The following is a 24,997-nucleotide window of genomic DNA, read 5'->3' as shown; positions in this document are numbered from 1 at the left end:
TGGCAGAAGTGGGGTGGGCAGTGAGCATCAGCCCTGAGGTGGAGTGGGAGTGGACACAGAGCAGAACCCTGGCAGAAGTGGGGTGGGCAGTGAGCGTGTATCCCTGGGGTGGAGGTGGGGGTGGACACAGAGCAGAACCCTGGCAGAAGTGGGGTGGGCGGTGAGCGTGTATCCCTGGGGTGGAGTGGGAGTGGACACAGAGCAGAACCCTGGCAGAAGTGGGGTGGGCGGTGAGCGTGTAGCCCTGAGGTGGAGTGGGAGTGGACACAGAGCAGAACCCTGGCAGAAGTGGGGTGGGCAGTGAGCGTGCAGCCCTGAGGTGGAGTGGGAGTGGACACAGAGCAGAACCCTGGCAGAAGTGGGGTGGGCAGTGAGCGTGCAGCCCTGAGGTGGAGTGGGAGTGGACACAGAGCAGAACCCTGGCAGAAGTGAGGTGGGCAGTGAGCGTGCAGCCCTGAGGTGGAGTGGGAGTGGACACAGAGCAGAACCCTGGCAGAAGTGGGGTGGGCAGTGAGCGTGCAGCCCTGAGGTGGAGGTGGGGGTGGGTGGTGAGTGTGCAGCCTTGGGGCAGAGGTAGGCAGAGGACCGAACCCTGGCGATGGTGGGAGTGGGCAGAGAGCTGAACCCTGGAAGGGGTTGGGTTGGGCAGTGAGCATGCAGCCTCGGGAGGGGGTGGGGCTGGGGGTGGGAGTAAGCAGAGAGCCAAACCCTGGCAATGAGTGTGCAGCCCTGGGGTGGAGGTGGGCAGAGAACCAAACCCTGGCCGGAGTGGGAGTGGGCAGAAAGCCGAACCCTGGAGGGAGTACGAGTGAATGGTGAGCACGCAGCCTGGGGAGGGGGGTGGGTGTGGGTGTGGGTGGTGAGTGTGCAGCCTGGGGTGGGACTGGGCAGAGAACTGAACCCTAGCAGGGGTGAGGGTGGGCGGTGAATGTGCAGCCCGGGGTTGGGGACCAGGGAGGGCCCTGACAGCTTCATGGGCACTGCCTTGCTTAGTTCACACCTTACAGAGGCTGAGGGCTAACCACTGAGCAGTAAGAGGCTTCCACCCAAAGACCCACCTAGTCTGTTAGCAGGAGGAGGAGGAGGCCTCAGACGCTCAACGAATGCGTCTTCCTCCACTTAAAGACTGATTTTATTTTCCTCCTAAATATCAAAATTTGTCACATCATTGTAAAAAAAAAATGTGAAATGGCAAATGGGTTGAAAGGCAAGACGCAGACATAGGACACAAGCCTCCACGTGGAACCTCCCACGGCTGGCCCCAGGTCCTGATTTGCAGCCGGACCAGGACAAGAGGGATCTCAGCACCCCACCCGTCCCCGGCTCACCACGGGCACCCCAGCGTGGGCCCCCGACGGGGCGCAGCCTGCGTTCCTGCTTGATCTCCTCCAGGATCTTCTCGTGCAGGCTCCTCTGCTTCTGAGGAAGCGGGCGAAGCCTTCTCTCCGACACCTGCATGGCCAGTGGGCTGCTGGGAGGCCAGGCACGCCAAGCGGGCCCACCAGGAGGGAGTGGGACCCCCAGTGGGCTCTGTGTGCACCTGGGGTCGGGTGGGGGCTGTCCTCCCAGAAGGGTGAGGGTCCAGGGCTACACTGTGTGGGCCAGGGCCAAGGCCCGGTCTTCCAGTCAGCAGGCAAGAGAGGACCAAGTTGCCTGGACCCAGACGCGTCCAGACACCTCCTGGGTCGACTCCAGGAGAGCCCTCACCTGCTTCAGTGGAGGCCGGGAGCGGATGAAGTCCAGGATGAGCTCATGGGCATCCTTCTTCACCCTGGGAGGGATGTCCCCGTCAACCTGCCAGGGAGACAGGAAGGTAGCCCTGCTGCAGGGGCTGTGTGCTGGTGCCCAGGTGCCCTGACCACAGGCTGGTCCTCACCCCAAACCCCTCCCGGGCTCTGATCCCCGTGACCCCTCTGCCTTCTGCACAGGTGCATATTAACACTCCAGGCACACTGTGATGCGGCTGCAGCATTCAAGGTCTGATGACAGCCCCTGCTGGCATGGGGCTTCCAGGACCTCAGTTCCTCTGGAAAAGGAGCTGTCGTAGATTGACATGAACTTGGCGTGCAAGATTCTAAGTGACACGAGCACTCAGGAGGGTGGCACAGGTGTGTCCCAGAGGAGAGACCCTGCGGCCCTGGCTCCTGTGCTGGCCTCCTCCGGGGCCGTCCCTGATTCTCCAGGATCTTCTCCCTCCCCTTCCCTGCCATCCATACACTGACCCTGAGCCGTGGGAACCAAGGGCTGCGTCTGCCTCCTTCACACCCTGGCCCAGGCTGGGCTCAGCACCCAGCACCAGGAGCTGCTGTGGGACCGAGATGGGGCGGGGCGATGCTGAGCTCACCATGACCTTTCGCAGCTTGTAGTTCCTGGCCCGGATGTCCTGCATCAGCATCTCGAAGGGCGTGAGCTGGAACTCGGTGGGCAGGGGGTTGAACTCCTGCTCTTGCACCTTCTTGAGCTTCACCCCGTGGCGCAGCTCCCGCATGAGCTGCACCCACAGCCGAGCCTGGGCCCAGGGGGATGGAGAGGGCCCTCAGGCACAGGCACAGACCCTCGGGGCATCCCAAGTCGGGAGGGAACTGCTTACCCAGTCTGTGCGCCCCAGGTTGTCGAGTTCCACCAGCGGCTTTTCCACCTGCGGCTCATCCTCCCCGAGCTTCTGCAGCATCTAGGACCACACCCCTGGTCAGTCCTGAACGTGGAGCAGCAGACCGCACGCTGTGCCCAGGAACACTTGACCACACCATGGGCTCCCAGGCAGCCAGCCAAAAAGGGGGCCAGCGGGCACGTGGGCTAGGCCTGGGTGTTCAGGAAGACATCTGAGGAACTCAAGAGACCAGGTTGGAGCCATGGGTGCATACTATGTCCACACCTGCCCAGGACACTGTCAGAGGGTAGGGCACCCACAGGGCACCCATGTGGCGCCGTCTCCCAACTGAGGCAGCAGGCGCAGGTGTGTGTCTCACTCACAGCGCTGTCTCAGGAGCACCTTGGCAGGCCAAGTGTCCACCCATGATCCCGGCTTCAGTCTTACACTTCGTTGCTGCCTTTTTTTTTTTTTTAAGTTTACTTGTTTATTTGAAAGAGCAGCAGAGACAGAGAGAGAGAGAGAGAGGGAGGGAGGGAGGGAGGGAGGGAGGGAGGGAAGGAGGGAGGGAGGGGCACCTTCCACCTGCTGTTTCACTCTCCCCAAATGCCTCCAACAGCCAGGGCTGGGCAGGCCAAAGCCAGAAACTCCTTCTGGGAGTTTCAGATACCTAAGTATCTGAGCCATCCCTGCCGCCTCCCAGGGTGCGCATGGGCAGGCAGCTGGATGGGAAGCTTGACCACAGATACCCTGATGTGGGGTGTGGGCGCCCCAGGTGGAAGTTTAACCCCATCCCTAGCTGCTACTTGGAGTCACAGCCAGGACCCAGTGAGCACAGTGTGGCTCGTGCTTGGTCCCCAAAACTGGGTGAATGAACCAATGGGTGGGGCTCTGAGTGAGCACATCCTGTAGACACAGGTGTGAGCCTTGCGAGCTAAGAAAAATGCTGACGTCAGGGTGAGAACTTGCGGAAGATGGCAAAGACAGCCGTTCTCTCCTGAGGCCTGGGCAGGATGCTGGCGCTCAGGAGAGCCAGGGCCCGTCTCTCACTAACTCCTCCACGCTTGTTGGCACACGGCAGTGACACCACCCCAGGCAGAACCAGCTGTCCTGCTGTTCTGGCTTTTCACCTCGAGCTGCTACTTGCCAAAGCACTGCCAACTCTGAGTGCACAGGTGTGATTCTGATAATAGTCCAGTGTGTGCCCTGGCCAGTCTGTGGGCAGGGCTAGGGCACAGTGGCTGCTCGGCTGTCCCTCCTGAGCAGGCTAGCCCGTCCAGCTGCAGACCTTTCTCTCCATCCCCGCTACAAATTCCTGGAGTATCTCCTGGGCCGACCAACGGCCCCCGTGGAAGGGTGGGCTTCCACTGTCCAGACAAGCAAGCGTCAGAGCAAAAGGCAGACTGAGTTCAGAGGAAGACGAGAGCACCACAAGCGTCTGCGAATCCTGGGGGTGGAAGGAAACTGCCCATCTTGGCACCTGACTGGGTTACAGGTGAGTGCCAGCCAGGCCCACCCCGAGAGACCCCCCCAGGGTCACTCCTGGTGAGAGGGAAGGAGGCACAGTCCCACCGATCAGGAGCCAGCCTCACCTTCGAGACCTTCAGCACGTGAGCGAGACAGGGAAGTAGACCTTGCCCCCGACCGCCACGCCATGCTTCATGCCCTCATCTGGGAGGTGCACACCCACCTTGGAGCAGCACTGACTCCCCCCAGGAGAGGCTGAGACCCCTGACACCTGACTCCAGGTCCCTGAAGAGGCAGGCAGTTCGCTGGCCCATATCAGCTAGGGCTTCAGGCAAGGGACCCAACCTAGCGGAACCTGTGCTCACTCCTCGGTAAGACCTTCTCAGAGGGGTGGTGTGAGCACAGGGGCCACAAATGCTAGCACGGTCCTCTCACTGGCTGTACACCAGCCCCAAGCCATCTCCGAGTCTGTCCTGAGCAGTCAGACAGCTGCCTTCAGCACAGTATTTCCAGAAAGAGCTGGGACCAGGGAGGCAGCAGGCAGCCCCCTCTGCAGACAAGAGGAAGCAGCAGGCAACGCGATCACTTAGGGGCTGGGGGTCGATCACTAAACTGCCTGGGTCTCAGTTTCCTTCAGTGAAAAGGTGGGAGAGTTAGATCACAACCTACCAAGAGCCTGGGCCCTGAAACTGTGCCCAGGACACAGCAGAGGGCTGCCTGCCCCTACACCTCCTTGTTCATGCCCTGGCTCTTCCCCACCTCCTGTGACCCCCCACACTCCCTCTCACCTCCTTGGCCTCCCGGACTCGGGCCAGGAAGGCACGCAGCTCCAGGGTCTCCACGAAGAGGGCTCGGCACACGGCCTGGTAGTGGGCTTGGGCGCCCCGAGGGTCGGTCAGCCGGGCAGCACACAGCCGCATGGCCTGAGCGAAGGTGCGCACGACCCGGGGGCCGCCCTCGGACTCCTCCTCCTCCTCGGGACCTCCGTAGCCCTCGTCAGCAGCCCCGCAGCTGGCGTCCTCGCAGTCGCTGTTGGCCATGAGGTCGATGAGCCGCTCCAGCTGCGGGCTGAGCTCCCGCTCTTCTGTGTCGTCCAGCCCCCAGTCCAGGGCGCGGTAGATGGCGAAGCCCAGTGACTGCACCATCTGTGGGACGAAGGCGGGACGCACAGGGCAGTCACTAGGGGGCTCTGGGGCGGTGGCGGCCAAAGCCAGTGCCTGCTGGGGAAGGCCACAAGGGGCTGGAAACATGGAGCCCCGCTAGGAGGCATCCCCAACAGCAAGGCCCCTCTGGGAGGTAACGGCAGATTATCGCCATGCAGGGCACAGCTCAGCACCTCCCCTCCCGGCTGCTGGACTGAGTGGGGCCAGAAAATGCATCCACACTTGTCCCCGACACACTGCAACCCCGGTGTGGGAACCACCAAATGTACTCAAGTGGTGGACGTGACCCTGCCACCTGTTCCCAGGGGAACACTGCAGAGCAGGAGGGAAAAGCGTGGACCCCAGGCGTGAGTCGCCAGCCTGCTGGAGCACCGCGGTTGTCTACGGGAAACCCTACACTCAGCAGCAGGGGTCGGTGCTGCCGGGCTGGGGGCGGGGCAGGGCTCAAAGGGGATGGCTGAGAGGTCCATGTCTTGGTCGTGTGCTGGGGACGCAGCACTCACATTGAGCCGCCCACCTAAATCGTATGTGCTTCACTGTATGTGACGGCTAGCCTAGGGAAAACCAAACTCCACGTCAGACCTTGTCCTAGCTGCTAGACCACTGGGGAGGTAACATCCATCATTGTCGTGAGCTAACAGCATCATTTAAACCAGAGGAGGGAAGTGGCCAGTTTAATTGCTGCTGCTGTGGGACCCACTTGACGTCCGTGATAGAATTTGGCACTTCTGTTTCACAGGGAAGGGGACAGAGACACGCAGAGGGTGGACCACCCTGCTCCAGGGCATGACGAGCCACACCCTCATCTGAGTCCACCATACCCAGGGGGCAGGGTGGGGTGGGGGGAGTCCTTTGACCTCTCATTTCCTGTGCACCTGTAACTGTAGGAGGCTACATCTTCCTGTCCCCCTTCACACTCTGATGAGCACAAGTATATGCTGATTTGGATTACTAATGTGAATTCAGCACACAAACGATATGTAGGAATTCCAGAGACTGCAGGAAAACTGCTAGAATCACAAGATCTCAGATAAGGAGGAAGTTTGCGACCACCTGACCAGGAGCAAGGACCACGCACTGCGCACTGCGAGCTGTCAGCCTTAGATCAAAGCTAAGCCCCTGACGCCCCTCAGCCCTCTCAGCTTCTTTTAAAACTGCTCTTGCTAACTAGCAAGGTGGAAAAGCTCCTCTGAGACAAGCTGTCCGCTCTGCCAGCCTGCTGAACAAATCTCTTTCTTCCCACCCATTCTTGTCTTGGGGAACCCAGGGAATGGAAGCCCCCGCCCCACCACTGGTTTTCCAGTCACACAGGAACCGGAGCCCAAGCCTGGCATGGCCAGGGTGGGGTCCAGGAGAACGTGGGGCCCAGAACACGGCCTCCTGTGTCCTGTAGAAAACTCATGACCCCCAGCTCACCTTAGCCCTGTTCTGGCACAGAGCCAACTCTGTCACACCCCAGAGGCGGGGTCACAGGGCAGGCAGCAGAAGCCTAAGGGCTGGCCACATTTGAGGGGACGGCCAGGGTGGGGGCCTCTGGGGCAGAGGCCTCCATGTCCTTCCAGGTGTGACAATGGGGTGGGGGTGCAGGACCAGCAAGAACCACAGTTCACCTCATTTCCCATCAATTCCTTCGGACCCAGAGGCAGAGGCCAAGATGGAGGTCGAATTCCACACCATCCTGCCTCTGCCTCCCAGCTCCCTGCTGACCCGTGGTGTCTGGTTCTGTGTCCAGCCCCAGCCATGCCACCTCATGGAGGAAAGCCCACATGCCCTCCTGCACAGAGCAGCTCCCAGCCCATCTGTGGCCCCTCCCTCTTCCTCCTGGTCCCTGGTCCCTGCTCACTGGCTGAGCTAGCACCACTAAGGGTTAACTCCAGCCCAAGATTTTTATCTGAGAGCTGCTATTAAAAGCTTTTCTGTGCACCTGGTCACTGGAAACTTTCTCTGGAAGGCAAAGAATGCGTGCTTCCCCACGAGGAAAATCTAGACAGCCGGCTAGTCTCAAGACCTCTGCCCCAGGCAGGTGCTAGACCTGAGCTGCCCCAGCTGATGGGGCCGAGCAGCATTGCACGGAACCCAGCATCTGCCTGTAGTGCTTCCTGGGGGCACAGCCTCTGAGACCAGTGTAGACCCTCCCTGCCCCACCACAAAGTTCTCTGTCAACGTTTCATTGGGTAACAATGGGTCTCTGGAAAGCAGGGGGCCACCGCCACTCTGTCTGGGCATCACGGACAGCAGGGGCCACCTAACCTGTACCCAAGAGGTGCTGAACTTCAGGAAAAATGAGTTCTCTGGAATACTATACAGCTGTGGAGAGCGAGGGTCACCAGCCACACACAGAAGCATGTGGGTCGGGAGACAGCTGGCCATGCAGAGAAAGACAGGTAGGTCAGGAGACCAACAATCACACACACACACACAGAGACAGACACACACAGAGACAGGTGGGTCAGGAGACCAACAATCACACACACACAGATACACACACACAGAGACAGACACACAGAGACAGGTGGGTCAGGAGACCAACAATCACACACACACACAGAGACAGGTGGGTCAGGAGACCAACAATCACACACACAGATACACACACACAGAGACAGACACACACAGAGACAGGTGGGTCAGGAGACCAACAATCACACACACACACAGATACACACACACAGAGACAGGTGGGTCAGGAGACCAACAATCACACATACAGATACACACACACAGATACACACACACAGAGACAGGTGGGTCAGGAGACCAACAATCACACATACAGATACACACACAGATACACACACACAGAGACAGGTGGGTCAGGAGACCAACAATCACACACACACACAGATACACACACACAGAGACAGGTGGGTCAGGAGACCAACAATCACACACACAGATACACACACACAGAGACAGACACACACAGAGACAGGTGGGTCAGGAGACCAACAATCACACATACAGATACACACACAGATACACACACACAGAGACAGGTGGGTCAGGAGACCAACAACCACACACACACATACAGATACACACACTGATATATACACACAGAGACAGACACAGAGACAGGTAGGTCAGGAGACCAACAATCACACACAAACACACACACACACAGAGACAGGTGGGTTAGGAGACCAATAGACACACACACAGATACACACACAGACAGATACAGACACACACAGAAACAGGTGGGTTAGGAGACCAATAGACACACACACACAGACACACACAGACACAGACACACATAGGGACAGGTGGGTCAGGAGACCAACAGCCACACAGACACACACACACAGACACACACAGGGACAAGTGGGTCAGGAGACCAACAGACACACAGACACACAGACACACACGGGGACAGGTGGGTCAGGAGACAAACAGCCACACACACACAGAGGCTGGTGGGTTGGGAGGTACACTGCTTCCACCACCTAAACCCAGGAAAGCAGGTGTAGCCAGAGCTGGCGTCTCCAGCACTCACAGCTGCAGCTCAGGATGGGTGGCACCGAGCCCTGCATGTGCTAATAAGAAGCACGAAGGCTTTGCGTGGGTCTGTTAGGGTTTTGTTCTCAGAGGCACAGGATGCAGCCCGTGTCCATCTGTGGCACAGTGGTCAGCCGCTGGGTCTAACACACACACAGGCACTGCAACAGGGCCATGCTTCGAGAAGGCAACAGGTTCAGGGTGTCACCTCTGGGCAGGTGGGTGGGAGAGGTGGAAGAGTCGGGGCTGGCTGGGGGTCCTGGGCAGCACTCCCGGGCTGGCCCCTGACATCCACTACCCGCCCTGGGTGCTGTGTCCAGGAGACCAACCCCACAGACCACATTGCCTCGCCTCTTCCTCTGGCCTCTGCTGTGCTCAGGCCTCGGAGCTCCGCGGGAGCCTCCTGAAGCATCTGCATCACGTGACACCGCCGGCCTTTTCTATGGACCAAGTAACCTTGGGAATTGTTTTAGAAGTACCTGGGCTTCCGAACTGCTCGGCAGTGCCACCATCGTCGCAGCATCTGCGAGAGAAGACAGGAGTCAAGGTGGGTCCGGGGCTGGGGCCGTCCACCTACCTTCTCCCCAAAGACCCTGCGTGCCCCAGCGAGCCCGTCAGGAGACAACGGCAAGGCAGGCACAGCCAGTTCTGGGCAGCCCGCCTGGCCGAGGGCTGCCGATCCTCCCCGAAGCCCCAGACACCAGGCCCACTCCACAGTCACCGAGGGGGTCAGGGTGGGGGACAGCCGACGGGGCACTGTGGGGGAGCTTAGAGGAAGGAGAGGCTGAAGAAGAGGAAAAGGAGGTGGTGGCTCCGTGACCTCAGCTGTGCAGCCAAGACCTCAGGTCTGAAGCAGACGCCCCAACCCACGTGTGCCCCAAGTCGCAGCAGTCAGTGGAGAGACCCAGGCTCCAAGTGGACGACATGTGCTACTCAGAGGGGAAGGGCCCCAGCCCCACAGCCTCTCTGGGAGAACCAGAGACCCAGGCTGAGGCACGGGGGGAAGCCGCTCCCTGTGCTCCATTTCCTGGATGTGGCACCGAGCGAGGCCACACAGTGGGGCGGGCTCCTACATGTGCTGCTGTGGTGACCAGGTCATGACCCCAGAGGCGGCTATCTCTGCACCCACCTCACAGAAGGGAGACCAGGGCCCAGCAGCGTCAGCTCCTGTGCTCCAGAGTGACTCGGAACCTGTGCTAATGACTGTTTCTCCCTTGGGCCTCCCAGGACGCCAAGCCCAGACACAGACCCCCCACCCCCAACTCCTACAGCCTCCTGAATTATGTGACTAGAACTATTAGGATGCGAACTCCAACTGCTTTAAGTTTTCTGCAAGGAAGTGAGATGAAAACAACAACACATGCCATTGTCTGTTGTCCACAAATATTTTCGAAATGCTATCAACCACCAGGAAGATTGCCAAAGATAAAGGGAGTTGTGCAGTCCATTAAGATAACCGCTGCAGCGTGGGGTGGGGGCAAGGAAGGGGTGAGGGGGTGAGGAAGGGAGGCCAGGGAGGCCAGATCGGCCCCAGCAACCGGAAGGAGAAATCAGATGGGGACAGAGGCGCTTCCCGCAGGAGACCAGGGCCTGAGCTGTGTGACAGGCAGGAAGGTGACCAAGGGTCACCAGCTCTCCAGAGCTCATCCAGCCCATGGTCCTCCTTCACCAGAGAGCTTCCCAGCTGGAATAATTTAATGCTGTGTCCATGGTTTAAAGTCTGGGGCCAGCACTGTGGTACAGAGAGTAAAGCCACGGCCTGTGATGCTAGCATTGCATGTGGACACTGAGCTGAGTTCAGGCTGTTCCACTTCCATTCCAGGTCTCTGCTAAGGCCTGGCAAAGCAGGGGAAAATGGCCCAGGTGTTTGGGCTCCTGCACCCACATGGGAGACCCAGAAGAAGTCCTGGATTTGCCTGGCTTAGCCTTGGCCGCTGCGGCCACTTGGGGTGTGAACCAGTAGATGGAAGATTCTCTCTCTCTCAAATAAATAAATCTTTTTTAAAAAAAAATCTGTATACCAACAAAGAATTGTGCCAAAATCAAGAGTTTGAGACTCTAATTAAATTCTAAGTGGCAAGGACCTGGGGAGTCTGTGCTCAGAACCCCTCGTAGACTCACGGGCACCCGGGACCACATCCACATGCCACCTCACAGAGGCTGGGGCCACGATTCCTCCTTAGAGAGGAAACTGGGGTGCAGGTGGATTAAGAAACTGCCCCCAACAGGCCAGCGTTGTGGTGAAGTGGCTAAGCCGCTGCCACGACACAGGCATCCGCGTGGAGCACTGGGATCCCAGCTGCTCGGCTTCACATGCAGCTCCCTGACACCCCAAGTCCTTGGGCCCCTGCCTCACGCTTGATCCCATCCTGCTGGAGTCCTGGCTGTGGCGGCCAGTTGAGGAGTGACCCAGTGGGTGGAAGATCTGTCACCCCACCTTCCAAACAAACAGACCACACAGACGAAAAACGGAGGAGCCGGGTCCCACAGAGCCCAGCCAGGTCCCCAAGTGCAGGGGCCTCATCAGTCCCCAGGGAGCAGCCCAGGCGGCCTGCACGGAGCGGCTGTGATCCGTGACCTGTGGGGCCCCAGGAGGCCATGCAAACTGTGTCCTGCTTATTTTAAACTTTTCAAGGCAGGCATTTGGCCTAGGGGTTAAGCTGCCCTTCAGACCGCCAGTCTCCCATACTGGAGTGCTCTCTGCTTACGTGCACCCTGGGAGGCGGCGGTGACAGCACAGGTACAAGGGCTCCTGCCACCCACGTGGGAGACCCAGAGCTTTGGCCTGGTCCAGCCCAGCTGTTGCAGGCATTTGGGGAGGGAACAGCAAATGAGAGATCTCTGTGTCTGCCTCTCGAATAACATAAATAAGTAAATGAATAAAAATTCTCCTGGGAGGAGAGGGGGAGGTACTCAGAAGCAGAACACTGGGGCGAAACACCCAGGCCCCCACTGGCGCCTCTCCTCAAGCTGTTCCCGGGCGGAGACTCCCTCCCTGCCCAGAGCAAAGGAAAGGTACTCCCATTTCTGTTGGACCAATCACGATGAGGGAGGCTGGTGCAGTAGCATAATGGGTAAAGCTGCGCCTGCAATGCCGGCATCCCATATGGGCACCAGTTCGAGTCCCGGCTGCTCCACTTCCCATCCAGCTCTCTTCTATGGCCTGGGAAAGCAGTAGAAGATGGCCCAAGTCCTTGGGACCCTGCACCAGCATGGGAGACCTCGAGGAAGCTCCTGGTTCCTGGCTTTGGATCAGCACAGCTCCGGCCGCTGTGGGCAATTGGGGTGTGAACCAGCAGATAGAAGACCTCCCCCCCGCCTCTGTAACTCTGACTTTCAAATAAATAAATCTATCTTTATTTAAAAAATCACGACGGAGACACGGGAAGCAGCCAGGCGGTTTTCCGAGCAGCAGTCTCGAGTGGGACAGACTTCACCTGTCTGTGGGAGGTACCGTCCACAGAGCTGGAGAGGGAACTGGGAGGAAGGAGCCTGGAGGGGCTAGGAGGAAGGAGCCTGGGGGGTGGGGGCTCGCAGCAAGGAGCCTGGGGGAGCTAGGAGGAAGGAGCCTGGGGCGGGGTGGGGCTGGGAGGAAGGAGGGGGGGCAGGGCTAGGAGGAAGGAGCCTGGGGGGCTAGGAGCAAGGAGCCTGGAGGAAGGGGCTGGGAGGAAGGAGCCTGGGGTGGGGGAAGTGCTGGAAGCAAGGAACCTGGGGTGCTGGGAGGAAGGAGCCTGACAGGGGGCTGGGAGCAAGGAGGCCCTGGCCAGGCTAGGCTCTGGCCACCTGCAGTTTGTGACACCAGGTATCCTGACCTTCTGACCTCACCTGCCCTCACACATAAGGAGCAGGTGCAGAGACACCTCCTAGGGTGTGGCGCCCAGAGGACGTGGTCAACAACAGGTCATGGGACCGAGGTGGCAATGGGCAGGGCCAGCTCACGGGTGGACCTGCCGGTGACTCCCTTTTAGGTGTGGCTGTGAAAGGCAACAGACGGGCAGCAGGGGAGACCTCACCCATCCGGGGAGGCCACGGCATTGGCATGCTAGGCTCTCCCCAGGCCTAGACCCCGAGAGCTAAGTGCCAGTAATGCCTGCCGACCGTTGGAAAAGAAACTCTCAGAAGCTCCCACGTGGTGGACCCACGAGTCGGCCACACTGCAAATGTGCCACCTGCAGCATCTCTCACCTTACCCAGCAGGTCTGCTTCTAGAAGGCACGCCCACACGGCCACCGCCTCCCCCTGCCCAACACCTACTGGAAACAGGGAGACATCCACACGGGACACCTTGGTTAGCTGTGGACGGAACAAGGTGACCCCAGGCCCCCCACGGAGGGGAAGCAGGGATGCTGGCAGGGGGTGGACTTGAGGTGGGGCTGGGTCTCCTGCTGTCCATTTGCACTTCCTGTATACGCAGGAGCAAGCAAACATGTAAGGCCATTGGCCATAGCCTCACCCGATGGCTCATGGGGGCGGGGTGGTCGAAGCTAACATACCAGGGTACCCAAAACATTCGTTCACAGGAAATGGAATTAAAAGATGTTTATTTTGGGCCAAAAAAACTTTTGAAACCCATGCAGATGAGGGGTCTCCAAACAGGTTATGGTAAACACCAAAAAGCCACGCACAGATTTCAAATTTCTTGCACTAAAATAAACTTATCTTTACCCGCCCCCCTGATTTTCCAAAGCCCCTTTGCGCACACAGAACTCTGACTACCTCAGCTCCTGCTCGTGAAGCAGGGCCGTCTCCCTCCAGAGTGGTAGTGACGGCACAGTGCAATGAAACACACCCAGCGAGCTTGCTCCCACGGCAGGAGCTCGCACCCAAAGCCCTCTGAAGCTGCTGAGCCCAGGGGAACCCCTGCAAGCCCGAAGCTGTGTTTGTTTAGCAAACAGGAGAGCTCTTGGGGTCAAAGGGACCCAGGTGTCTGGTGTCTGCGGCCTGTCCTTCCTCCTCAGAGCTCAACAGTCCTCTGCATTTTCACAGAGGCCTGATGTGTGCCCGGGGACAGCCCCATGGAGGCTGTGCAGATACCAAGTCCCTGTGCGATCCAGGAAACCCACGGGCCCAGACAGGGGACAAGGAACCTGCCGAGCTCACTGAGCTTAGCTTCAGCCCCTGGGCTGGCCAGGACCCAGGCCAATGCCCGCACTGCAACTTGCTCCCCTCACGGACCGCCCGAGCTACCTTAAGCTGGGGTGAGTGATCCTGGCCTTGGAGGTGTCCAAGCAAGAGCTGTAACCCAGGGCATCCAGTGGCCATTGCTGGGAGCTTGTTGGACGAGGAGGGTCAGGCTTGCCCCATGCCTGCAGACCCAGAAGTTCTGGGTTGGCACCCAAAGACCCCAGTGCGACAGATGCCCCAGGCAGGAAAGCCTGAGGCCCTGGGGCTCTGGGCAGCTTTGGAAACAGACTCCTGGGTCAGACCCAGAATCTGGATGGGGAACAGGTCAGGGGCAGTGCTGAGAACTCCCAGGTATGCCCGGATTTCATGGGGTGCACACAACCGAGGTCGTGCACACAAGCTGAAGGACCTGGGAGACGCGTGTTCACGTACAACCACCCTGAAACACGACAGACGGGGGACGGAGGGCACCTGATGCCACATGCTGCCCACTCCACTCCTGTCACCCAGACTTCTCCCTGCCGCGCCTGGCAGGATTGTGGCCCCAAAGCCGGCCACATCCCGCTCCCCAGAGCCTGGAATGGGGAACGTAAGGTCGCAGAGCGTGGCAGGGTTGCTAACGGCTGACCTTAAGGTAAAGAGACTATGTCTTAGGGTAGAGGAGCAATGTAGCCTCCATCTGGATTGTCTGGGCTCAGTGGAGCCCTCACACCCCACTCTGGGTAAAGGAAACAGTGCGAGATCCGAGGAGATGGAGACAGAGCCCTGCCTGCCCAGGTGCCTTGCACATCAGCAGACCAAAGCCACATGGGAAGGCGCTGGCTGGCGGAGGACGCAGGAGAGGGAAATAGTCCCTCCTCAGCTTTCCCAGAGGCTTCTCCCCTGCTCTGGACAACAGCGCTCAAGGCTCACTTGCCCATGCTTGGGGAAGCACAGAGCTGCCTGAACCCCAGTGGCCCAGCACCACACCTCAGGAGTCACAGGCCCCACTTCAGCTCCCAGGAGGGGCACATGGGCCAGGACACAGCCCCAGCGCACTGACAGGAACAGCTTCCCAGGCCGGGGGGACCCTCGTCGGTGCTGCCTCACCTCACCAATGGGGCAGGTGCTCATCACTCCAGCTTATGGAGGCGGTCAGCGTGCTCCACACACTGCCCTAGGGCAGACTGGGAAAGACAACAGGCCCGTGGGTGCTGTGCCAACAGCTGGACCATGACAGCTTTGTGCTTGGAACTGGGGGCTGCTGTGAGAGGCACAGGAAGGCCCCGGGCCCACGTGGTCGAGAGCAAGAACGGGGAGGTCTCGTGGGGCGTGTGTGTGTCGGCCTCAGAGCTACAGGCAGGAGGAGGGACGGGGTGAGCCGGAAGACAGGTGACATGGGGCACCCCATGCACAAAGACTGAGGCCTGCCTGGGAGATGGTTCAGCATCAAACGTGGGCAAGGAAAACAGGTAAAATGGTGTCATGTACGTGAATGGGGGAGCAGAGGGGCCCGGCCAATCCTGCCCTCCCAGAGGAGCTGTAGACCCCACAGATGCCCTGGGCCCAGCCCTCACCTGGCAGAGAACCTGACCCACACAACTCACATGGGACAGGAACCAGGGGTCTCCCAGCGGCTGACGGCCACGGCCCACTCGGCAGATGCCACTCTCCTGGGGTAAAACCGGGGATCTCCAGGCAGACGAGTGCCCCGGGCGCACCCCTCGGTCACCTGATCATGCTCAGAACAGCACTGCGTGCAGGCCTGGGGGAACTGCTTGCCTCAATTACAAACAGGAGTCCCCGGGCCCGCGTTCTGGCGAGGCAGGTTAGGCTGTTGCTTGTGACACCTGCATCCTACGTCAGCTGCCCCACTTCCAGTCCAGCTGCCAGCACGCCTGGAAAAGCAGCCGAAGACGGCCCAAGTGCTGGGCCCTGCACTCCCATGGGAGACCCAGATGGAGCTCCAGGCCCCTGGCTTCCGATGGGCCCAGCCCTGGCTGTTGCAGCCATCTGGGGAGTGAACCAGTGAATGGAAGATCGACCTCTCTGTCTCTCCATTTCTCTCTGTAACTCTGCCTTTCAATTAAATAAATAAATCTAAATAAAAAGAAGAGGAGGCTTGTTCTGGAGAGGAGAACGAGTACCCTCGGTGTGCTGAGATAGCATTCACCCTCTCAAATCTGAGTGATTTTATTTATTTATTTATTTATTTTTATTTTTGACAGGCAGAGTGGACAGTGAGAGAGAGACAGAGAGAAAGGTCTTCCTTTTTGCCATTGGTTCACCCTCCAATGGCCACCGCGGTAGCGCGCTGCGGCCGGCGCACCGCGCTGTTCCGATGGCAGGAGCCAGGTGCTTATCCTGGTCTCCCATGGGGTGCAGAGCCCAAACACTTGGGCCATCCTCCACTGCACTCCCTGGCCACAGCAGAGAGCTGGCCTGGAAGAGGGGCAATCGGGACAGGATCGGTGCCCCGACCGGGACTAGAACCCGGTGTGCCGGCGCTGCAAGGTGGAGGATTAGCCTGTTGAGCTACAGCGCCGGCCAAATCCGAGTGATTTTAAACACTCGCCGGCTGAGAAGAGGGCAGGCATTGTGGTGCAGCGGGTTAGGCTGCACACTGGGACACCCACCTCCCGGGATCAGCGTGCCTGGTGCGAGCCCTGGCTCCACTTCTGATGCAGCCTCCTGCTAACACACACCCTGGGAGGAGGCAGGTGATGGCTCAAGTTCTTGGGTCCCTGCCATCCAAACCTCGACTGAATTCTGTGCTCCTGGCTTCAGCAGGCGTTTGGGGAATGAGCCAGCGGGCAGAAAATCTCTCCTCGCTCCACCCCTGTTTGCCGCTCTCTGTTGCTGTGTCTCTCAAATAAGTAAACAAATAAAATGCAGCTGACGACTGAGATGTGAGATTGCTATCCACAGCAAGGAACAAAAGTGCTCAGTGAATTCCTGAAGCCCCGGGACAGGTGGGGCCGGCCACCCTGGGGGAGACAGCTTAGCTGACTGACAGGAGCTCAGATCCACCAAGAGGAAGCTTGGGTAAATATTCTCTGTAATCGCTGGGAGGTAGCGAGTCACCATCCCAGCACCTTTAGGAGCCAAAGAGCTATGGACCGAAAACGAAAGTGAGTCCCTCCTGCCCCAGGTCAGTGCCAGCAGGAAGAAAGGGTCCACGAGCCGCACAACCCTGGGATGGAGAAGGTTCCAGAGAACGCGGGCAGGGAACACGGCTGGACTGGTCCACACTTCAGGGAAGCAGCAGCCGTGCCGGTTGTGCGCCTCGGCTTCCCTGGAGTGGGGGTGGGCCCAGGCAGCTGCACCCAGACCTGGCCCCCTCCTGCCTGACTCTGCGGAGCCGGGGCCTCGGCTGACCCGCGGGGACCAGGGGACAGGCCCTAGGGAAGGACCCAGGGCTGCCTGCAGCCTCCCTCACTGCACCGCGAGCAGCTCGCAGGTGTCACACGGGCGGCGGACCCGGTGGGAGGCGGCGACGCCCCTGCCGGCCGCAGCTCGGGGCTGTGGCTTTGTCCTGCCCGGCGCAGGGCCTTCCGGGCCGGCTCCCAGGGCTGCGGGAGCCCGGCCTTCCTCCCGCACCGAGTAAGTTTGTCCTCCCAAAGAGCGAGAGTAACGACCGCCACCTCCCGGGGGCTAAATCGCCGGTTCCCGGGGGAGGGGGCTGGTGAACGGCGGGAAAACCAAGGCTCCCCGCGCCGGTTCGCACGGGCCTGCGAGCCCGAGCCACGCGGTGCCTGCCAGCCTCGGCTCCGGCTCGGGGCGCGGGCAGAGGCGGAGTCCAGCGCCTGCCGACCCGGCCCGCGCGCGAGCCCGGAGGCATCTCGCTCAGGTCGGGGTCCCCGGGTCCGGGCCTGCACCAGGGTCCCAGCCGGAGACTGCGCGGGCGGAGGTCGGCCTTCCAGGCCCCCCGGGACCCCCGCCCCGCCCCGCCGCGTCCCGGGAAACGCGCCCCGCCTCACCCGCAGCGCCAGGCCCCGGCCCCGCCCCGCCGCGTCCCCGGGGACCCCCACCCCACCCCGCCTGGCGCCCCCGCCTCACCCGCGGCGCCGGGTCCCCGCCGCGCGCCCACCGAGCCGTCTCTGCGCAGGAGGACGTCGTCCGTGTCGCGGATGCGGGCGCCCGGCGCGTCCCGCAGCCCGCGGCAGCCCTGGAAGCACACGGCCCACGCTTGCTCCTCGTTGATCGGCTGCTCGTACACCCGCAGCACTTCCCGCAGCGACAGCTCCCAGGGCTCGGGCTGCCCCGGGGCCGCCGCGCCGCCGCCACAGCTGCCGGCAGCGGCCATGGCCGCCCCATGCTCGCCGCGAGCGCGCCGGGCCGTTCCCATGACAGCGCGCGGGGCGGGTCCGCACGCCCGCCGCGCCCCGTGGGCCGCAGGGGGCGGGGCCGGGCTGGGGCGCAGGTGCCGGCGCGGACGCGGTAGTGACCGCGCTGTCCCGGCCGGGCAGGTGCTGGGGACCTGGGAGGGAGCCCCACCCGCGCGCTCGGCTCTGGCTCCGAGAAGCGGGCGGCGGCAGCCCGCAGTGGCCTCTGCAGAGCCGGCCGGCAAGGTGACCTCGGAGATGGCTCCGGGTGGGAGACACGAGGTGGGAAGCGCGCGGTCGATGACCGCTCGCAGTGCCTCGGGGCAAACAAACCCGCGTGGCGTGCCGGGGACGCAGCGCAACACACGCGGGCGCTCCTGCGCTGGCCGCGGGTTGCCCAGGCCTGTGCTGCCCACTGGGCATGATAGGGCCGCAGGACAACGCGACGCAGCTGGAAGATCAGTGCCGGCAGTGATGCGCACAAATGCAGAGTTCCGGGCCCTGGGGCTGGAGGTGGGGACACAGGTCCGAGCGGACCGGGGCTGTGAGACCCGCGGTACTTCGGGCAGTGGGCATGAGGCTTTACGGCCTGGTTTGCAGGGTAGAGTGGGCTGTTCCCCAGGGCCTCAGATTACGTGATCCCCTCGGGTTTCAGTCTTGGGGCAGAAGACTCATTTGCTAAAGTTTTTTTAAAAATTTTTTTTAAGGTTTATTTATTTGTTTGAAAGGCAGAGAGAGAGAGAGAGAGAGAGAGAGAGAGAGAGAGAAAGAATCTTCCATCACTCCAAATGGCAGCAACGGCTCGGCTGGGCCAGATGGAAGCCAGGAGCCGGAGCTCCATCCAGGTCTCCTGCGTGCTTGGGCAGTCAACTGCTCTCCCCAGGTGCATGAGCTGGGAGCTGGATGGGAAGTGGAGCAGCCAAGACTCCAGCAGCTCTCCCAAACGGGATGCCCATGTCCCAGCCCACTCAACTTGCTGGCCACAGCACCAGGCTGGCTTGAAGGTTTTGTGGTCAGTCCCTGGGTGGCTTTCACATCTCTGCTCATGTCCACGGACAAGAGCCACAAGAGGAACAGAGGCCCTGCTACTTTGTGGAGGGGCCGGAGAAGGGGGGGCCCAGGCCAGTCCTGAACGAGGGGTGCTGGGCACCTGGGGCTCCACTCCCTTAGACGGAGGGCCAGTGGCAGTGGCGTTGGCGTCGAGGCTGGCCCCCCCTGGGCAGAGCGGCCGCAGGTGTGGGGCTGGAGGGTGGCCTGGCCTCTCCTGGAGGTTTCTGCCCTGGGAACCTGTGGGAACCTGTCGCTGAGAAAGTGCAGGAATGAGGTTCCCGCTGCCCTCCCCGGGGCACCACTGTGTGTGCATGTAGCTGGCCAGCAGGATGTCCACACAGCACGGCCAGCACCTCGGCAGGAAGCTGGTGGGGAGGAGCAGGCAGCCCTTGCAGCTCTCCCAAGGCCTCACGTTTCATTAGCGTGGCGGCTCGGGAGGCCGCGTGATGACTCGCACCCGACTGGCTGCAGTGACGCTCACCGGGCAGCGTGCACGCATCCCGGGGACCTCCCGGAAGACCGGCCAGCAAGATTTAAAACCGAGGCTCTACCGAAGAGCTTCAGAAACAACATTCTCCTTTTATTTATTAAGATTTATTTCTTTATCTGAAAGAGAGTTACAGAGAGAAGGAGAGGGAGAGAGAGAAAGAGATCTCCCGTCTACTGGTTCACTCCCCAGATGGCTACACAACCAGGGCTGGGCCAGGCCAAAGCCAGGAGCTTCTTCCAGGTCTCCCATGTGGGTGCAAGGGCTGGACTGGAAGTGGAGCGGCCAGGACTCAACTGGTGCCCATATGGGATGCCGGCCTCGCAGGGGGCAGCTTGACCTGCTCTGCCACAGTGCTGACCCTGAGGGTCTCCTTGGCTCTCGATACCTGAATAATTCCCTGGCCATGGCCGCAGTAAGGGTTTGCTTTCAGAGGCTGAGGGAAACCCATCTGCAAGCCAGATGCCCGGCGGAGAAGGCAGTGCAGGGTGTCCTGGGGGTGGGCTTGAGCCCTGCAGACTGGCCAGCAATCACAGTCCACTAGGAAGCAGATCCGGCTGGCCCGCGGCCGGGTCGCCGTGGGAGCTCGTGGTCCAATGTCAGTTCCTGCCAGCTGGCCACTGATGTCCCCTCCCGTGGGCCAGCACCGGGAGTGGCCACACTTTGACTCAGAAGTTGACTCCACACTTCTGTCATTGAGACTTGGGTAAACCAAGGGAGGGGCAGAGTTGGTTGTTTGCATGCGAGCAAGCAGGTGCCAGGGTGGGATAGGGTCGGGTGCCTCTGGGGAAAAGGGCACTGGTACTCCAGCTCTGGCTGACCACAGAGTGTGCATAGTGAGCTTGCCGCCAGGGATTTGGAAATGAAAGAGCGTACTTCCCGCTGTTCAGAGAAGCTCAGGGGCCGCGGATGCGGTGCCGCCTGCAGCACCGGCATCCCTTATGGGCACTGGTTGCAGTCCTCTGCTAATCCCAGCTATGGCCTGGGAAAGCAGCAGAGGGAGGTCCAAATGCTTGGGTCCCTGCACCCATGTGGGAGACTGAAGCAGCTTTTGGCTCCTGGCTTCAGCCTGGCCCAGCTCCAGCCATTTTGGCCATTTGGGGAGTGAATCAGCAGATAGAACCTTTCAAATAAATAAGTCTTTATCAGGGGTGGTGGGGGAGCACAGTGGAGATTGACCTAGGCCAATCATTAACCTTGCGTTGAAAGTTTGGAACAAGGCCGTTTCTTTTTTTCTTTTTTTTTTTTTTTTGGCAGGCAGAGTTAGACATTGAGAGAGACAGAAAGGTCTTCCTTTTTCCGTTGGTTCACCCCCCAATGGCCGCCACGGCCGGCACACTGCGCCGATCCAAAGCCAGGAGCCAGGTGCTTCTCCTGGTCTCCCATGCAGGTGCAGCGCCCAAGGACCTGGGCCATCCTCCACTGCCTTCCTGGGCCACAGCAGAGAGCTGGACTGGAAGAGGAGCAACCGGGACAGAATCCGGCGCCCCGACCAGGACTAGAACCTGGGATGCCAGCGCCGCAGGTGGAGGGTTAGCCTAGTGAGCCGAGGCGCTGGCCAAGGCCGTTTCTAAGTACAGGATCGCGGATCAGGAAGGCCTGGGGAGGTCCTTGGAGCCAGGGTTGCTCAGTGCCGTGATTAACCCACCAGGGCTTGGAAGGGCAGTTGCCCTCAAGTTATCTCGTTAGCAAACACACTCCCCAAATACTCATCTGTGGCGTAAGCTGTTTGTTCACACGTGTTTACCGAGGGCGACGCGGGTGCGGTACACAGGGAAAGACCGGGAACAGCCCAGCCGGTGTCTGTCCCCTGGGGGCTCATAGCTTCCCCTGAGCTGGAACCCCGGTGTGCTTGCTCCGTCCTGTGCTCTGTTTGCTGCTTTCGAGGGGGCTGTGGTAGGGAGCTCTGGCCCCGTCAGTGCGCCGCAGGCTGTGTGCCGATGCAGGGCACCTTGCCCTGCACGCTGTGGGAATCGTAGCTCTGAGCATCTTTGCAGACACAGGCCACAGGATCCTGAGTGTTGGGTCCAGATGCCCAGGTCTGTGTGGGCCGCGATCATGCAATGCCAGGGAGAACACACCAGCCACCTCGGGACAAAGGTCAGCGTCAGGCACAAAGATGATTTCAGACCAAAGGCCGCTGACTCACCGGGGCCCTGGGCAGAGCCACGCCAGCCGTGGCAAGGGGATGCCTTCCTGACCGCATTTCAGGTGCAGAAACAGGTCGGCTCCTCCTGTGTCCTTCTGTGCACACCGCGGTGAGCGGCCGGCCAGCCTGCGTTACCCCGGGGCAAAGGGCCCTGAATGCCTGCTTTGTCTTGGTCCCTGCTGCCAGCTGGGGCCAGAACCCAGGGGTTGGACAGGAAAAGCTGAAACCCAAGAGGTGGTGGCTTTGTGTCTTCAGTTTATTTTTGGCTGGGGCCAGAGGCCGAGCTCCCGAGGGATGTGGGAGACAGAGGCTGTGTTGGTCTCTCACGGAGAGCCCGGGACAGCTCGGAGGAAAGGGCTCTGGGCTGGAGACTGGGAGGGCTCAGAGTTCAGCTACATGCGGCTGAACCTGGGCGGCGTGGGCCAGGGCTCCAGACCGTGGCGGAGACTCAGAGCCCCAGTCCAGACCCTGACAGAGATGATGGCCCTGGGTACACACCATGGAGGGGATGACAGCCCCGGGTACACACCACAGCCCAGAGTCCAGGCACTGGTTCAAATCCTGGCTGCTCCACTTCCAATCGAGCTCACTACTAATGCTCCTGGGAAAGTAGCAGGGAAGACCCAGAAGAAGCTCCTGGCTCCATCCTGGCCCAGCCCCAGCTGTTGCAGCCATTTGGGGAGTGAAACAGTGGATGGAAGATTCTCTCTCTCTCTGTCTTTGTCTCTGTATCTCTGCCTTTCAAATAAATAAATAAATCTTAGAGAAAGAGGAGACCTAGAAGAAGATGGAGACAAGGGGACAGCAGACATGGCCCTTGTTGGAGCCCTGTGGACTGGCCCGAGGGCGTCCAGATTCTGGGTCTGTATGTGGACAGACAACACAGGACGACTGAAAACAACAGGAAGTTGGGTATCGTGGTGCGATTGAGGTGCCCGAACCCTGCATCAGAGTGGCTGGCTCAAGCCCCAGCTGTGCTCCCGACTCTGGCTTCCTGCTGACCTGCGCCCTGGGAGGCAGTGGTCCTGCTACCCACACAGGAAACCCAAATTGAGTTCCTGGCTTTGACCTGGTGCAACCCCAGCCATTGCAGGCCACTGGGGAGTGAACAAGGGAATGGGAGCTCTCTCAGTCGCTCTGCCTGTGAAATTAAAAAGACGAAGAATGAATGGAACGCTTTTTCAGCCTGTCACTCCGACACAGTGGCCACATGAGCAGGAAGCCTGCAGTGAGGTGGCTCCATGTCGGGGCTGACGTGCAGGCTGCGTGGTGACAGATGCCCCCGTTGTGAGATCGCGGGAGCCGTTGTGGTTCCCATCCAAGTTGGAATTGGAGTTGTTTGAGTGTCAGACGGAAGAAAAGGCCTACACTGAATAGTCTCCCACACACGGCGGCCCAGGTGCCCCCAGAGGTGGTTACTGTGAGGGCACACACCCATCTCCCTTCCAGAGTAGCAACTGTACCCGCCTGTGCTGTGACTTTTGACAGGTAGAGATATAGACAGTGAGAGAGAGACAGAGAGAAAGGTCTTCCTTCCGCTGGTTCACTCCCTGTGCTGTGACTCTTACCTCCTACGTGAAAGAGCTCCTCCAGGCACCAACCCCACGTGAGGCAGGTGGTTTGTGGGTGCATCACCCCCAGCTCTGTAGATGGACATGGAGGTGGCTTGTGGGTGTGTACCCCCAGTTCTCTGCTGATTGAGGTTGTTTGTGGGCTGTTTGTGGGTGCCTCAGCCCCAGTTCTGTGCAGGTGTAGGATGTTGGTGGGTGCCTTGCCCCCCCCCCCCCCCCGCGCTGATCTGTGCTGGTGTAGGTTATTTGCAATCATGCATGGACAACCTTTAACATTTTAAGCTCCTGGGGACAGAGTTTTTGCTTAATCACTTCTATACACACAAGTGAATTTCACGTAGTGAGGGCACAGCTGATGCCTGTCCATTGTCTTGTGTGTCAAATAAAGTCTAAGAAATGAACAGGTTGGGGCCTATGCTGGGCCAGCCCAGAGGATTGGGCCGTGGCCTGTGGAGCTAGCATCTGCATCTGAGTGCCGCCTGGATGCCCTGTGCTGGGCCGGCCCAGAGGGTTGGGCCGTGGCCTGTGGAGCTAGCATCCGTATCTGAGTGCCGCCTGGATTCCCACTGCTCTGCTTCCCATTCAGCTCTCAGCTGCTGCGCCTGGGAGAGCAGTGGGAAGACGGCTCAAGTGCTTGGGCGCCTGCCACGCACGTGGGACATCTGGATGGAATTCCTGGCTCCTGGCTTTGGCCTGGTCCAGTCTAGGCCATTGCAGCTGTTTAGGGAGTGAACCTGCAGGTGGAAGATCTCTCTCTCTGCATCTCCTTCTTTGTCACTCTGCCTTAAATCAATAATAAGGTAAATCTTATAAAGAAAGAAATGGACTTGTTGGATCAAGCGATCTATTAGCTTATTCCAATACCTGTTATCAATCCGGCCCCCTGGAGGCTGCCTGCCTGCACTGGTGATGGGGGTTGCTGCCCCGAGTTCCTCCACCATCAAAAGTTCTATAGGTGAAAAGTGGGTTAATTTGCATTTCTCTCGTTACACCGAAGAGCAGAGCTATTTAAAATTGATTCAACTGGTGCTTGTTGGTCCATTTCAGCATGCACGGGGCAAAGCAAGAAGTTCCAAGTGGGGACCCTGACTATGCCGGTGGAAACCATGCTGATCCCATTATCCCAACATTCGGGCCTTGCACACCTGCAGCTCTCTCTGCTTTCTGGTCCCCTGGCCGGGATGCTCGCAAGCACGAGGCTCTCCTGGAAGCCTGGGGGCCGAGGGTAGGGGCCCCACCTGGAGTCTGCGTCAGGGTCTGGGGGCGGCCGGGCACGTGCTCCGCCCCCAGGCCTCTGACTTCCTCTGGTAGGGTAGCTTGTTCTGAAGACGATTTTGTGTTTGGGAGCCCTTCAGTGAGTACAAATGATTTTTAAAACATTTTGTTTTTACCTGGGAGGCAGAGGGATGGAGACCATCCCCAGAGTGCCTGGCCCGGGGCTCTGCGGCGGCCGAGCGCTGCCTGCCATGGTCTGAAATTGCCCTGGCTGTGTCGCTAAGCACTGCGTGGGTCCTCGAGGGCTCCTGCATCCTGGTCCCTGGTGGGTAGCGGGAGTCTGTCTCCCCGGGCACCTTCATGACTGTCCGTCTGATGC

The 24,997-nt window shown here is 59.9% G+C and overlaps 1 protein-coding gene across 2 annotated transcripts in view; it reads right to left on the bottom strand.

Moving 5' to 3' along the window:
* The window catches only part of SPIRE2 (spire type actin nucleation factor 2), a 29,543-nt gene extending 11,401 nt beyond the window's left edge, over positions 1 to 18,142 (bottom strand). The window contains exons 1-7 of one of the 2 annotated variants that reach the window (XM_062176267.1): positions 17,881 to 18,142; positions 9,198 to 9,241; positions 4,846 to 5,202; positions 2,591 to 2,671; positions 2,345 to 2,509; positions 1,708 to 1,794; positions 1,329 to 1,452 (exon numbers count right to left, since the gene is read on the bottom strand). In XM_062176267.1, coding sequence (XP_062032251.1) covers positions 1,329 to 1,452; positions 1,708 to 1,794; positions 2,345 to 2,509; positions 2,591 to 2,671; positions 4,846 to 5,202; positions 9,198 to 9,241; positions 17,881 to 18,127 — 1,105 coding nt within the window. In that variant the 5' untranslated portion in view covers positions 18,128 to 18,142. The remainder of the gene's footprint in view (positions 1 to 1,328; positions 1,453 to 1,707; positions 1,795 to 2,344; positions 2,510 to 2,590; positions 2,672 to 4,845; positions 5,203 to 9,197; positions 9,242 to 17,880) is intronic. The other variant, XM_062176268.1, reaches the window with a different exon arrangement.
* Between the last annotated feature and the right edge of the window lie 6,855 nt (positions 18,143 to 24,997).

Source organism: Lepus europaeus, chromosome 19 (genome assembly GCF_033115175.1).
Source record: "Lepus europaeus isolate LE1 chromosome 19, mLepTim1.pri, whole genome shotgun sequence".
NCBI classification, from domain to species: Eukaryota; Metazoa; Chordata; class Mammalia; order Lagomorpha; family Leporidae; genus Lepus; species Lepus europaeus.
The sequence above is the reverse complement of the archived record's forward strand: the minus strand, read 5'-3'. Positions and strand labels throughout refer to the sequence as shown.